Source organism: Centruroides sculpturatus, unplaced genomic scaffold, assembly GCF_000671375.1.
Source record: "Centruroides sculpturatus isolate CEXI.00-Female unplaced genomic scaffold, Cexi_2.0 scaffold2014, whole genome shotgun sequence".
NCBI classification, from domain to species: domain Eukaryota; kingdom Metazoa; phylum Arthropoda; class Arachnida; order Scorpiones; family Buthidae; genus Centruroides; species Centruroides sculpturatus.
The window spans coordinates 1-14474 of record NW_019386350.1 but is presented as its reverse complement, the minus strand read 5'-3'; the positions used below and the strand labels follow the sequence as shown (position 1 = coordinate 14474).

At 31.7% G+C, this 14474-nt stretch overlaps 2 protein-coding genes across 2 annotated transcripts; both read right to left on the bottom strand.

The window, feature by feature from the left end:
- Window positions 1–244: 244 nt before the first annotated feature.
- On the bottom strand, window positions 245–1498 carry LOC111614646 (solute carrier family 28 member 3-like). Its single transcript, XM_023356012.1, has 5 exons — window positions 1350–1498; window positions 1099–1267; window positions 761–919; window positions 504–684; window positions 245–432 (listed from the first exon to the last, which is right to left on the bottom strand). The coding sequence occupies exons 1-5, from the start codon at window positions 1442–1444 to the stop codon at window positions 419–421; spliced, it is 618 nt and encodes a 205-aa protein (XP_023211780.1). The 5' UTR covers window positions 1445–1498; the 3' UTR covers window positions 245–418.
- A 164-nt stretch (window positions 1499–1662) lies between these two features.
- On the bottom strand, window positions 1663–13408 carry LOC111614650 (solute carrier family 28 member 3-like). Its single transcript, XM_023356016.1, has 12 exons — window positions 13133–13408; window positions 4590–4739; window positions 4142–4521; window positions 3918–4059; window positions 3263–3484; window positions 3019–3180; window positions 2821–2946; window positions 2623–2750; window positions 2368–2536; window positions 2127–2285; window positions 1871–2051; window positions 1663–1797 (listed from the first exon to the last, which is right to left on the bottom strand). The coding sequence occupies exons 1-12, from the start codon at window positions 13166–13168 to the stop codon at window positions 1772–1774; spliced, it is 1881 nt and encodes a 626-aa protein (XP_023211784.1). The 5' UTR covers window positions 13169–13408; the 3' UTR covers window positions 1663–1771.
- Between the last annotated feature and the right edge of the window lie 1066 nt (window positions 13409–14474).

Below are 14474 nucleotides of genomic sequence, written 5' to 3'. Positions count from 1 at the left end.
ATTCCGTTTTATATGAATTCCATGTTGTACGAGTCACTTAGATTTTACAAATACGTGTGCCGGGTTGTGAACGGCTCACGTATTTGTAAAATCTAAGTGACTCGTACAACATGGAATTCATATAAAACGGAATCATCAACAGTGTTATAGGGGGTCGACTGTAATTACATATTGTGGAAAATATAAAGCTTCACGTAACTTTAAACTGTGAAAGGAATCTCTACACATTAAATTAAAGGAAAAAACGGGCAAACATTTGATTTTTATGTACAACAACACACAAAAAAACCGTCAAATTATTTTAATCAACTGACATTAAAGTATTTTACAAACACATTTAATATAACACAGAAACGTTTATAGGTCTTGATTAAATCCTTATTTTTTTTTATTAAAATAAGTGATTTAGCAATTAAGTTTATATGAGTGAACCTGAAAGGAAAATAAATAAAAGTTATCTTTTAATTAAAATTCATGAAATTAGTACATAAAATGGAACATACCAGCTATACACGCTGTCATGAAACACGCAAAAGAACCAGCAATTAGAGCACGCACCGAAACAGTAGCAATATCGGACTTCTTATTTTGTGCAATGGCAATTAGAGCACCCATTTGTATTCCTATTGCGCTAATATTTGAAAACCCGCAGAGGGCATACGTTGCTATGTATTCTGATCGTTTCTGTAGTGTTAAAATTACAAGAATATAAATATAAATTTATTAAATTATACCATAAATTTACTGTATAAAAACTTACAGATATTTTATTTGCCTTCTTTAACTCTCCTAACTTCTGGTATGCTACAAATTCGTTAACAATAGTTTTAATTCCTACTAAGTTGGCTACATGTTCTGCATCTTTCCATTCGATTCCCATTATAATTGATATGGGAATGAAACATTTAGAAACAATCCACTGGAAATTACATCCCCCCAAAAAAGAAACAGTTATTACACAGGATGGGAATAATTAAAGTTTCCTATTCAGTGCACTTTATGTCAATTCTCTTATTGATTACAGTGTTCTGAATAGAGAAACTTATTATGGCCTCTCTGTATTTATTAAAAACGTGTTAAAGAAGTGATTTAACTCACATCAAAGGTGATGTATTCGTATCCGAGTAAACTACCAAACCACGATATTGTTCCATCCAAAAAATTAACGAATGCCAAGAAAGCAATCATATTTACAGCCATGTTTACTACTATATTAACGGCTGACGTTACACCATTAACTGCAGCTTCAAGAACGTTTTTTTCGGTTCTAAAAAAATAAAAATAAAAATTATATATAAAATGGACTCCATAATTAACTTATTAGTAAAGTAAATAAAGCATTTTTGTACCCCTTTTCCACTTTAATATGCTTGATAGAAGTTTTAGTTTCTTCAGTTTCTGGATAAAATAACTTGGCGAACGACAATGCCGCAGGAGCCGACATAACCGAAGCTGATAACAAGTGAGTTGCATTAACCTAAAAGTTGGAAAAGTAATAAATTAAAAGATAAAATAACATTATACATAATTTTTTAAAATAATATTAAAATACAGTCGACCCCCTATAACACTGTTGATAATTCCGTTTTATATGAATTCCATGTTGTACGAGTCACTTATATTTTACAAATACATGNTTAACGCAGTTATTAATTAATAATAATAATCATTTATTACAATTCAATAACATCTGTACATTGTAAGGATGATGAGAATGAAGATGGCGACGTCGATGAGATGAAGTTTATACACTTAACCGAAAACTTCGGTATTAAGATGGTGTTTCTATAAGTGCACCTGAAAGAGAATTAAAGTGTTTAAGATTAAGGCAAATTTCGAATGGATTAAATTTTATTGAAAAGTTACTCACCAGCAATGCACGCCGTCATGAAACACGCTGCTGATCCTGCTATCATGGCTCTAACCGCTACACTAGCTATATCAGATTTTCTATCGGGAGCCAATGCGCTCAATCCTCCTAATTGTATCCCTATAGAACCTATGTTTGAAAATCCACATAGGGCATACGTGGCTATGGCTTGAGATCGGGCCTAATTAACGAGACTTTTAATGAATTAATCTGTATTTAAATCAAAAATAATGAACTAAAATAAGTAATATCTTACAGAAATTTTATTTTGAGCAATTAATTCTGATAAAGTCTTGTACGCTACGAATTCGTTAACTACAGTTTTTAGGCCTATTAACCTGGCTACGTCTTGGCAGTCTTTCCATTCTACACCCATAAGCAATGAGAGGGGAACAAAGATCTTAGATAAAATCCACTGAAAATTAAAGTTATTTAGTGTCACGAATCGAAGAAGCCGATGACTGACAGTTAATTAAGTAGTAATTATTATTGCTTACCTCGAAAGATATGAAGTCGTAACCTAACAAACTGCCAAACCACATAATTAAATTATCTACAAAATGAATAAATGCTAAAAATGCTATCAAGTTAGCAGCAATGTTAGCCACTAAAGCAATTGCAGAGCTTGCGCCATTACACGCCGCTTCCAGAGCATTTCGTTCTTGTCTGAAAAAATACAGTTTAAATCGTTATAAATTATAATTGTATTAAATTACACAATAGCAGATCAAATTATATATAATTATCTTTACCCTTTTTCCATTTTAATATCATCGCATTGAGTTTTACTTATTTCTGATTCGGGGTAAAACAATTTGGCATAAGCAAGAGCCGCTGGTGCCGACATGACAGATGCAGATAACAAGTGACTAGGACTTATCTGAATAGTAAATTTATAAAATTATTTTAAAATTCTTCAGAAAATATTCGTTTAGATTAAAATTACATACGCCAAAATTAATGTAAGCTGCCAAAACACCTCCAGCAATTGTGGCAAAGCCACCGGTCATCACAGCATGGATTTCAGATTTGGTCATGAGTGGCAAGAAAGGCCTGATCAAAAGAGGAGCTTCAGTCTACAAGAGGAATTATGTTAATATTATACGAATAAAATTGATTTATTTTGCTAAAAAAAACTTCGAACTCACCATGCCCAAAAATATATTTCCAGCAGCATTCATAGATTCACAAGCTGTGGTTCCCATAGCCTTCTGAAGGAACCAACCCACTTTCATTATTACTCTTTGCATAATGCCATAATAATACAAAATCGAAGTGCAAAAACTGAAGAAAAATATAACGGAGAGAACCTGAAGAATAAGAAAAGTAGTTTTTCAGTTGTATCCAACTCGAAAGAGATGGTAAAGATACAATTTGTAAAGCAATTTTTACCTTGAATGCGAAAATTCCGATCTGTTGTGGGGCACCACCTGCTAATTTACCATCTACTAAATAACCAAATACAAAAGTTGATCCGTAATCAGTGTATTTTAGGAAACTGTCTACTTTTTCTCCGAAGCATTTGAAAAGTTCCTTTCCAACTTCCCATCTTAGAATCATTAAACCAAATAAAAATTGGAGTAACGTACCCAATAATACTTGCTTCCATATTATCTAAAAAAATAAAAACATTTTAACTAATAAAAAAATTAATACAATATATATTTGAATCAAAATAAGATTTCTTCGCCATTTTGTTTGATCGCTCTCAAAGTCGCGACGTTTCTGACAATAGAGAGGTTGCGGCCGACGTTTTCATCGCGAAAACGTGTACTTCAGACGTTCAGGGCCGCCTTCCTGTAAGCCTAGAAGTTTGACAATGGTGTTTGATACGTCGAGCATGATTCCACTGATGTTCCAAACGCCATTGTCAAACTTCTAGGATTACAGGGAGGTGGCGCTGAACGTCCGACGTGCACGTTTTCGCGATGAAAACGTCGGCCGCAACCTCTCTAATATGGCTTCGGTACAGTACACGAAATAAACAAAGTACTTTAATAAGTAAATTAAATTATCATTGTTATTTTAAAATGGGAAATTCACTTACGAGTTTTCTATGTTTAGAGAAAATGTATCCTAATAAAATATAAACGATTAAGCCTCCAAATGATACCAAACGGAAGCGATTATTTGATGAGTCAATGATTAGAAATATTAGGATTGCTAAGAAGATAAGTGTCCAGATCCACCTGAAAAATGAAAATAATAATAAAAAATTACTATTTTTTAGATACATTATGACGTTAGAATCTATAAAAAAAATGATAATACCCAAACGTGTACTTCCATCTAAACAATTTCTTGATGGGTTCTACGGGAGTACAACGATAACGGCGTACAGAGATGTATTTTTGTAAAATATTATAATAAATAAGGAGGAAATAAACAACGGCAGTGATGATAACTAGAAATCGAACTCCTTGGCACCAATTGGGTGTCTTGTCCCACGTGTAAACAATGGCAAAACCTAAGTAGACATTGTACAACACAAAAAGCAAGGTGTACATAATATATTTTAATCGTGTTTTATTGCTGCTATACCATTCTTCTACACGGTACTCTAATCTATCCAAAAAACCGCCCTCTTCGGCAGCAAGAGGTTCGCTAATCCTCAATTTCTGACTTCCAAATGTAGTTTTGTGATCGTCATCCTGAAGAAAAATGAAGATTTTCAGATGAATTCGGCTCGAAATTACATAAAAAAATTTAAATTACTTACCAAGTTTTCTGATACGATTTCGAAAGCTTGGTTCTCGAACATCCCCTTGAAGCTGTGTTTAGGTTCCACATCTGTATTTGTGATACTTTTATCCATATCAATAACATGATCGTCTTGATGTAGATTATTACTCGGCTCGTCCATCAATATCTACAGAAGAAGGCAAGGCAACTTTAACTGAATGAATCTAAAGTTTTCTCGTATAAATGTAGCAGTTAGACGGAAGGATGTTGCGTTAAATGTAAAAATTCTAACTTTGTTTCCGGGTAATGAACGTAACTTGTTTTTCCCACGATTTAAACGAAAGGATGTTGTCATAATTGAAAAAAAAATGTGCCGTTACAACCGATAAATAATGTAAATTGTATTGAATTTTGCTCTGTTTTTATGTCATAAGTAAATATTTATTTATAAAGTAAACTATTTTAAATAATAAAACAAACCTTGTTCCTATGCAATTTTATAAATAATTCGATCGATTAGGGGTATTTAATTGGGGAAAAAACCATTAATTATAAAAAGTATTGTTTAGTACTAAGAAATTTATTTGAATTGGCAACGTTTTATGTTCTTTAGTACTACTAAGTGTTGCCAATTAGGAGAATTTTATTAGAAATTTTGATCGAGTTAATGGAATTTTTTTATCGCTAGTTTTATTTAATTTTTTGGTTTTTGATATTAAAAAATAAAATATGTTATATATTTATTATTAATACTATACTTATGGAACTCAAAATCATGTATAAACACGTTTGTGACACGGCTTTACGGCCAAAAACAGTGTTTTTAATTGATTTTGAGTTCCATAAGTACAGTATTAATGCCGTAGTATAACCATAAAATACAGCATGACAATACGTTTATAATTAGAGATTATGGCATTCATGGAATTAGCCCATTCGTGTTCCAAACTTCCATTCATAATCGCCTATATTATAAACTAATTGCATAATATACTATTAAATGCTATACAAGACATGGAATAATTTTGAATTAATTTTATATTTTAGAATATTAAATACTACACTTCTAAAGATGAATATTATGATTAAAATTATTGATAACGTTTCTTTATCTTCGTCAATCTTGATGGAAATTCTAATCCAGTTTCGTAATCGAACATTTTGAAAGTCGAATTAGGAATTCCAAATGAATTTAAAATAATAAGAAAATTAATTAGGTTAAAGGATAAGATGAAATTTTGATAAATAAACTTACACAATTAGAAAATCAATCGACGAAAGATATAGCGACTTCCATTACAGAAGAAAGTTTTGACGAATTTTATGGCTAATGATCCAATTCGATTTAACCAATTAATGTCCGATATATCCGAATCCGCGATATAACGAGGGGCTATTGTATTATATAATCTCGCTACTGGATTAAATCTATCTATTGTAAGAAACAATGAAGTTCTTCGTTGTTGTTACAAATGCAAATACATGGAATACTGTACTTCATACTAGGGTATTTCTATATAAGATATATACTCAATAGTTAGAAGAATACGTTACGTACTGTACATTTTTGAAGTACATTAAGTAGCAATAATGAAGTTCTTCATTGCTGACGGATATTATGGCTCACGAGGGGCGAAGTAATAAAATACTGAACACCGATAGTGGGTTTGCGCCACACCAACGAGTTGGCCTGATGGTTTTCTAGGGGTTTCTTTATCTGCCTAACCACTAAACAGAGCCAGTTTCTCGAGATTGTATCGTGGTTTTAAGTGTTTTCTTACGTGTCTAACAGATAAACAGGGCCATTTTCCGATAGAAAGTCCTCGAGAGTTACTCCCATGCCTTCCATAAATCCAGTCCAATATGCTTCTTAAATGATACCGTTTAATCTGTGCTCTACTTTGTTCTTACGCAAGTTTTATTCATTACTCTTTTAAATTCATAATTTAGATCGTACTACAGATCGAAAAAATAATCGTATAGCGAATTGCAAACACGTCGTTCCCAATTGGAACGAACCTCTTATCACTACAGAAGGACAAATATTGATAAGATCTCAGTATAGATCATACGAAAGAAAATACGATTTAAGGCTTTATTTTATATTTACAATTAATTTTGAATGTCGAGGGATGTTTAGATATAGCTTACAAGGTTATAAATGACAAATCAATTTCGTATCTAAGCTTTCAAACGTCTACACCATACAACGACGCCATGATTGATGCAGTCTCTAATTATGAAGACTAGATTCAGATTTTTTATGTTAATTAATGAATATTTTAAGAGTGAAGATCATTTAAATAGCATTTATAAGAATACAAATAAGAAAATAATTTCAAAATTTATTTATCAAATGTCCGAAATCCTATACTTGAAATACAGTGACGCCATATTTGTTTTGTACGCGATATCATTATGAATGTAGGCATATCCGCGCGATTCTTGTGTATTTTGTTTTTGTTTTTACGGTGATAAATATCTGAAAATGCCCCAAAGTTTTTGAAATTCACTTCAACCTGCCTTCTTTTATCAACTGAAGTATTTATTTAACGTCGGGGTGGTCTTAGAATTTCGATATGAAGTAAGAACGTTACACTCGGATAGTGGGAAGAATCCACCTCTTTGATAGATAAATGAGGCAAAATCAGGTAAAAGTGTAGTTTTGTATGAAGCTAAATTGATTCTGACCCGTTTGTTTTCTTTCTAAGAATGATATAGTAACTCGATGAACAGTTTTTGATGTTTATTTTATACTTTCTACGCTGTTGTCTGTCTTGGACGCTCTACCCCGAGAGAAAAAACAATACGATTTTGCTGGATTTTATTGAATATCTCATCAGAAAAATATAATTTTTATGATTTTTGTTTTAATTATATACAATCAACTCGATAACAATTATTAATCAAGCGACACAGCCCCATTTTTATTGGGCTATAATATGGCTAATTAATTAATAAGATATTAAGTAATTTGGCTAGAGTTAGGCGATTAAACCGCCATCTCGTGTTACATTAATAATTAGGAATAAATTAATTTAATTTAGAATATTACCCAGAAGGAAGCTTTTAACACGAGATGGCGGTTTAATCTCCTATCTTTAGCCAAATTACTGAATACCTTATTAATTAATTAGCCTAATTATAGCCCAATAAGAAGATTTTTTTGATGTTTTTGTGCTATATTAGAGGCAGAAAAAAGGTCCTCACGAGGAAATTTTGCCTTATTTTGTTAACAATACACAAAAATGATAAAAAAAATAAAAAAAATACAGATGTATTTTGATGTACGCCGAATAATTGTCATAGAAAAATAGCAAATAATACCACATGTCGTGAAAAGGATTCTACATCATTTAATAAATTGCTGTTTACCAAGGTTGTAACAGGTCGAGCGCAAATTATACAACGTTATCACAATACAAAAGGGCCTGTAGTGTAACTGTAAGTTGTGGGGCACCTATAACTAGAGGCATAACTGGAAAAAGCCTGAAAAATCAATAGGATCTTAATACCCGAATACCACAAAAATAATAAATTAGGGACTTCACGCGTAACGCACACCTCAAATACCCCGATTTAACGACAAGAATGACCTTACATAAGCAGGAAAATCATGATTATCATCACGTAACGACTGAATATATTATACTGTATTGTATTGTACATCGAGTTTCCTGATAGTTATACAGCTGTATCCAATTATATAGCGTGACGTATCAGTTCCTGATAGAAAATGACGTGGTAATTACGCTAATCGGAAGTGATTTCCGAATTAACGTTTACGTGAGATTTAAATTCTTGTTTCGTTTTCGTGAATACGTGCATGAGAGTTGCTTTACGCAACGTAACAACCAGATAAACCTGACTTAACTATAATTATTTTTTATTACGGGGTTACGTAAGAAAATCTTATATATTTCTCTTGTTGTACAGGTGTTGAGTAAGAGAATTTTCACGTATAAAATATAATCCAGACACACAGATGTAATATAAATACCTTTCACTTGATACCTCAATCTCTCATCATATCTCAAGTATGATGACCAGAGTTTTGATTTCTACAGTATTGTCTGTCCGAGACGCTTTATCGTAAAGACAAAACGATTTTAATTTGAATTATTTTTGTAGGTTTCTGTTGTATCAAAGACAAAAGATAGGTGTTTTTTGTTTTTTTTTTTAATGGGTACATTACAAACCCNATTGAATTTTGCTCTGTTTTTATGTCATAAGTAAATATTTATTTATAAAGTAAACTATTTTAAATAATAAAACAAACCTTGTTCCTATGCAATTTTATAAATAATTCGATCGATTAGGGGTATTTAATTGGGGAAAAAACCATTAATTATAAAAAGTATTGTTTAGTACTAAGAAATTTATTTGAATTGGCAACGTTTTATGTTCTTTAGTACTACTAAGTGTTGCCAATTAGGAGAATTTTATTAGAAATTTTGATCGAGTTAATGGAATTTTTTTATCGCTAGTTTTATTTAATTTTTTGGTTTTTGATATTAAAAAATAAAATATGTTATATATTTATTATTAATACTATACTTATGGAACTCAAAATCATGTATAAACACGTTTGTGACACGGCTTTACGGCCAAAAACAGTGTTTTTAATTGATTTTGAGTTCCATAAGTACAGTATTAATGCCGTAGTATAACCATAAAATACAGCATGACAATACGTTTATAATTAGAGATTATGGCATTCATGGAATTAGCCCATTCGTGTTCCAAACTTCCATTCATAATCGCCTATATTATAAACTAATTGCATAATATACTATTAAATGCTATACAAGACATGGAATAATTTTGAATTAATTTTATATTTTAGAATATTAAATACTACACTTCTAAAGATGAATATTATGATTAAAATTATTGATAACGTTTCTTTATCTTCGTCAATCTTGATGGAAATTCTAATCCAGTTTCGTAATCGAACATTTTGAAAGTCGAATTAGGAATTCCAAATGAATTTAAAATAATAAGAAAATTAATTAGGTTAAAGGATAAGATGAAATTTTGATAAATAAACTTACACAATTAGAAAATCAATCGACGAAAGATATAGCGACTTCCATTACAGAAGAAAGTTTTGACGAATTTTATGGCTAATGATCCAATTCGATTTAACCAATTAATGTCCGATATATCCGAATCCGCGATATAACGAGGGGCTATTGTATTATATAATCTCGCTACTGGATTAAATCTATCTATTGTAAGAAACAATGAAGTTCTTCGTTGTTGTTACAAATGCAAATACATGGAATACTGTACTTCATACTAGGGTATTTCTATATAAGATATATACTCAATAGTTAGAAGAATACGTTACGTACTGTACATTTTTGAAGTACATTAAGTAGCAATAATGAAGTTCTTCATTGCTGACGGATATTATGGCTCACGAGGGGCGAAGTAATAAAATACTGAACACCGATAGTGGGTTTGCGCCACACCAACGAGTTGGCCTGATGGTTTTCTAGGGGTTTCTTTATCTGCCTAACCACTAAACAGAGCCAGTTTCTCGAGATTGTATCGTGGTTTTAAGTGTTTTCTTACGTGTCTAACAGATAAACAGGGCCATTTTCCGATAGAAAGTCCTCGAGAGTTACTCCCATGCCTTCCATAAATCCAGTCCAATATGCTTCTTAAATGATACCGTTTAATCTGTGCTCTACTTTGTTCTTACGCAAGTTTTATTCATTACTCTTTTAAATTCATAATTTAGATCGTACTACAGATCGAAAAAATAATCGTATAGCGAATTGCAAACACGTCGTTCCCAATTGGAACGAACCTCTTATCACTACAGAAGGACAAATATTGATAAGATCTCAGTATAGATCATACGAAAGAAAATACGATTTAAGGCTTTATTTTATATTTACAATTAATTTTGAATGTCGAGGGATGTTTAGATATAGCTTACAAGGTTATAAATGACAAATCAATTTCGTATCTAAGCTTTCAAACGTCTACACCATACAACGACGCCATGATTGATGCAGTCTCTAATTATGAAGACTAGATTCAGATTTTTTATGTTAATTAATGAATATTTTAAGAGTGAAGATCATTTAAATAGCATTTATAAGAATACAAATAAGAAAATAATTTCAAAATTTATTTATCAAATGTCCGAAATCCTATACTTGAAATACAGTGACGCCATATTTGTTTTGTACGCGATATCATTATGAATGTAGGCATATCCGCGCGATTCTTGTGTATTTTGTTTTTGTTTTTACGGTGATAAATATCTGAAAATGCCCCAAAGTTTTTGAAATTCACTTCAACCTGCCTTCTTTTATCAACTGAAGTATTTATTTAACGTCGGGGTGGTCTTAGAATTTCGATATGAAGTAAGAACGTTACACTCGGATAGTGGGAAGAATCCACCTCTTTGATAGATAAATGAGGCAAAATCAGGTAAAAGTGTAGTTTTGTATGAAGCTAAATTGATTCTGACCCGTTTGTTTTCTTTCTAAGAATGATATAGTAACTCGATGAACAGTTTTTGATGTTTATTTTATACTTTCTACGCTGTTGTCTGTCTTGGACGCTCTACCCCGAGAGAAAAAACAATACGATTTTGCTGGATTTTATTGAATATCTCATCAGAAAAATATAATTTTTATGATTTTTGTTTTAATTATATACAATCAACTCGATAACAATTATTAATCAAGCGACACAGCCCCATTTTTATTGGGCTATAATATGGCTAATTAATTAATAAGATATTAAGTAATTTGGCTAGAGTTAGGCGATTAAACCGCCATCTCGTGTTACATTAATAATTAGGAATAAATTAATTTAATTTAGAATATTACCCAGAAGGAAGCTTTTAACACGAGATGGCGGTTTAATCTCCTATCTTTAGCCAAATTACTGAATACCTTATTAATTAATTAGCCTAATTATAGCCCAATAAGAAGATTTTTTTGATGTTTTTGTGCTATATTAGAGGCAGAAAAAAGGTCCTCACGAGGAAATTTTGCCTTATTTTGTTAACAATACACAAAAATGATAAAAAAAATAAAAAAAATACAGATGTATTTTGATGTACGCCGAATAATTGTCATAGAAAAATAGCAAATAATACCACATGTCGTGAAAAGGATTCTACATCATTTAATAAATTGCTGTTTACCAAGGTTGTAACAGGTCGAGCGCAAATTATACAACGTTATCACAATACAAAAGGGCCTGTAGTGTAACTGTAAGTTGTGGGGCACCTATAACTAGAGGCATAACTGGAAAAAGCCTGAAAAATCAATAGGATCTTAATACCCGAATACCACAAAAATAATAAATTAGGGACTTCACGCGTAACGCACACCTCAAATACCTCGATTTAACGACAAGAATGACCTTACATAAGCAGGAAAATCATGATTATCATCACGTAACGACTGAATATATTATACTGTATTGTATTGTACATCATCGAGTTTCCTGATAGTTATACAGCTGTATCCAATTATATAGCGTGACGTATCAGTTCCTTATAGAAAATGACGTGGTAATTACGCTAATCGGAAGTGATTTCCGAATTAACGTTTACGTGAGATTTAAATTCTTGTTTCGTTTTCGTGAATACGTGTATGAGAGTTGCTTTACGCAACGTAACAACCAGATAAACCTGACTTAACTATAATTATTTTTTATTACGGGGTTACGTAAGAAAATCTTATATATTTCTCTTGTTGTACAGGTGTTGAGTAAGAGAATTTTCACGTATAAAATATAATCCAGACACACAGATGTAATATAAATACCTTTCACTTGATACCTCAATCTCTCATCATATCTCAAGTATGATGACCAGAGTTTTGATTTCTACAGTATTGTCTGTCCGAGACGCTTTATCGTAAAGACAAAACGATTTTAATTTGAATTATTTTTGTAGGTTTCTGTTGTATCAAAGACAAAAGATAGGTGTTTTTTGTTTTTTTTTTTAATGGGTACATTACAAACCCGGGCCAATTAACTTAGAAATTTTTGTAAGGATTCAGAAAAGGAACATTCGGGCGTTGCTGAGTACCGGGAGGAGTTTTTGTGGGGGAAGTTGACCCCTAATTAGGTGTTACAAACGTGAAGATCCGGTAAACCACGTGGGCAGTTTGTTAGTGAGTTACCGATATTCAGTGATTTTACCCATTAGCCCACTAGTGGAAGTCTGTCCAAGATACGTTGGGCCCTATTCCTCATCTGGCCACCCTATTGTGGGTTTGGTCTGAAAAAAAGCCATCTTAGGAAAGAAAGAGTTAAAGAAAACGGATCAATTGTGACTTGTATATATCATCAACGAGCTGCAAGCGTATACAACACGTTTATATTTTGCACATTCTTCACAAAATGTGAAGAAATGTACGTTTTGTACAAGAAAAATTTTGTACAGAAATGTATAAAACACTGTCTAGATAAACGAACAATAGTGATAATGAAGAAAGCAGACGTTTTTCACATATCAATCTTCGTCTTTGTATACCTTTACACGCATCCTTAACCGTCGTAACTATACAATAACACTAAATAAAAGTATAAAACACCAACCTGAATAATGTAGATGTTCATGATAAATGGCAACATTTGCCTTTTTTGACAGATTTTTAAATTATCCAAAAAATTGTCGAATCAGCGAACACACACAAAAAGTAAAACACAGGCTGTTACACACACCATGCAAGCGTTTGCAAAAATTTCCATCCACTCAATGAATATTGCTGCTGTAGTAAATCGCATAAAACAGCCACGTTAGCATTGTTTATGGTTAATTTACTAGAATCTGATGCGTGAATGTAAACATAACTTCCTCATTTTTTTTTGCACTTTTTTTTTTTTCAAAAGATTACGTAAAAATCATCCGAGACTTTCGATTTTCCGTTGAATATTTACGAATAAAAGAAGCTTAAGAGTAAACAGAAAGGGGGGAAAAATACTCGAATAAGCAGAATACCTAACGAGAAGATAAGGGAGTGAAGTGAATGAAGAGAGATTTTTGTATACTATTGATAAATATAAGCAAAAAATTCGTAAATAGCGAGTGTAGTAACCGAGTAATCGATACTGTTAATAAACAAATAACACTTAAACTAGTGAACAAAGTATAGAAACCACGTTTTTCGACGCGAATATATATGACCTATACAACTAACTGTTAGAAAATAAGGTCAGAGAATAAACGTGTTTAAGGATTTTTAATTAAGAACGTGGGTTCGGATCTATCAGATTCTTGTTTTCTTTCACAGTAAGTGGATAGGAACCAAATGAAAATAAATTACAGAAGGTTTAACTTAAAGAAAGGAAATGAAAATGAGAGGATAAAGTGATAGAAAGAGAAAGCAAATTGAAAAATAAAAGTAAAAGAAAATGACAAAAATAAAAAGTTAGTTAATTAATTAAATGCTAATTTTTTTGTTTATAAAAAAAGACACAGTCGATCCAAAAATTCTTCTGAAAAACCATCATTTTATTAAGTGTTATAGAATAAAATTTTAAACTTTTTAAAAATAAACTAAACTATATTTTTGGATCGACTGTGTTTCTTTTTTATAAACAAAAAATTTTTGCCATCCGATGAAAATCTTATATAAAAAAATTGAATAAATGTTAATTGTTATACTAATTGTCAAAGGCGATAAAAAACACACAAAACTTCCAGAAAGGGGCGACAAGTACAGAAAAACAGATCTGTCAGAAAGGAGGCGAAAAATACAGCATAAAACAGATGTCAGAAAGGGGGCAAGAAATAAAGCCCACAGATCTGTCAGAAAGGAGGCGAAACACACGGTATATAAAACACAGATTTGTCAGAAAAGGGGCAAGAAATAAAGCACACAGATCTGTCAGAGAGGAGGCGAAACACACGGTATATAAAACACAGATTTGTCAGAAA

Excerpts from the sequence above, each read along its gene's own strand:
- LOC111614646 (XM_023356012.1), bottom strand. The coding sequence starts at position 1,444 with ATGTCGGCTCCTGCGGCATTGTCGTTCGCCAAGTTATTTTATCCAGAA. Across the intron at positions 1,268-1,349 it reads CATATTAAAGTGGAAAAGGG|AACCGAAAAAAACGTTCTTG; the intron begins GTACAAAAATGC and ends TTATTTTTTTAG. Across the intron at positions 685-760 it reads AGAAGGCAAATAAAATATCT|AAACGATCAGAATACATAGC; the intron begins GTAAGTTTTTAT and ends TTAACACTACAG.
- LOC111614650 (XM_023356016.1), bottom strand. The coding sequence starts at position 13,168 with ATGTTGCCATTTATCATGAACATCTACATTATTCAG. Across the intron at positions 4,060-4,141 it reads AGATGGAAGTACACGTTTGG|GTGGATCTGGACACTTATCT; the intron begins GTATTATCATTT and ends TTCATTTTTCAG. Across the intron at positions 2,751-2,820 it reads CAGCTTACATTAATTTTGGC|ATAAGTCCTAGTCACTTGTT; the intron begins GTATGTAATTTT and ends TTTACTATTCAG.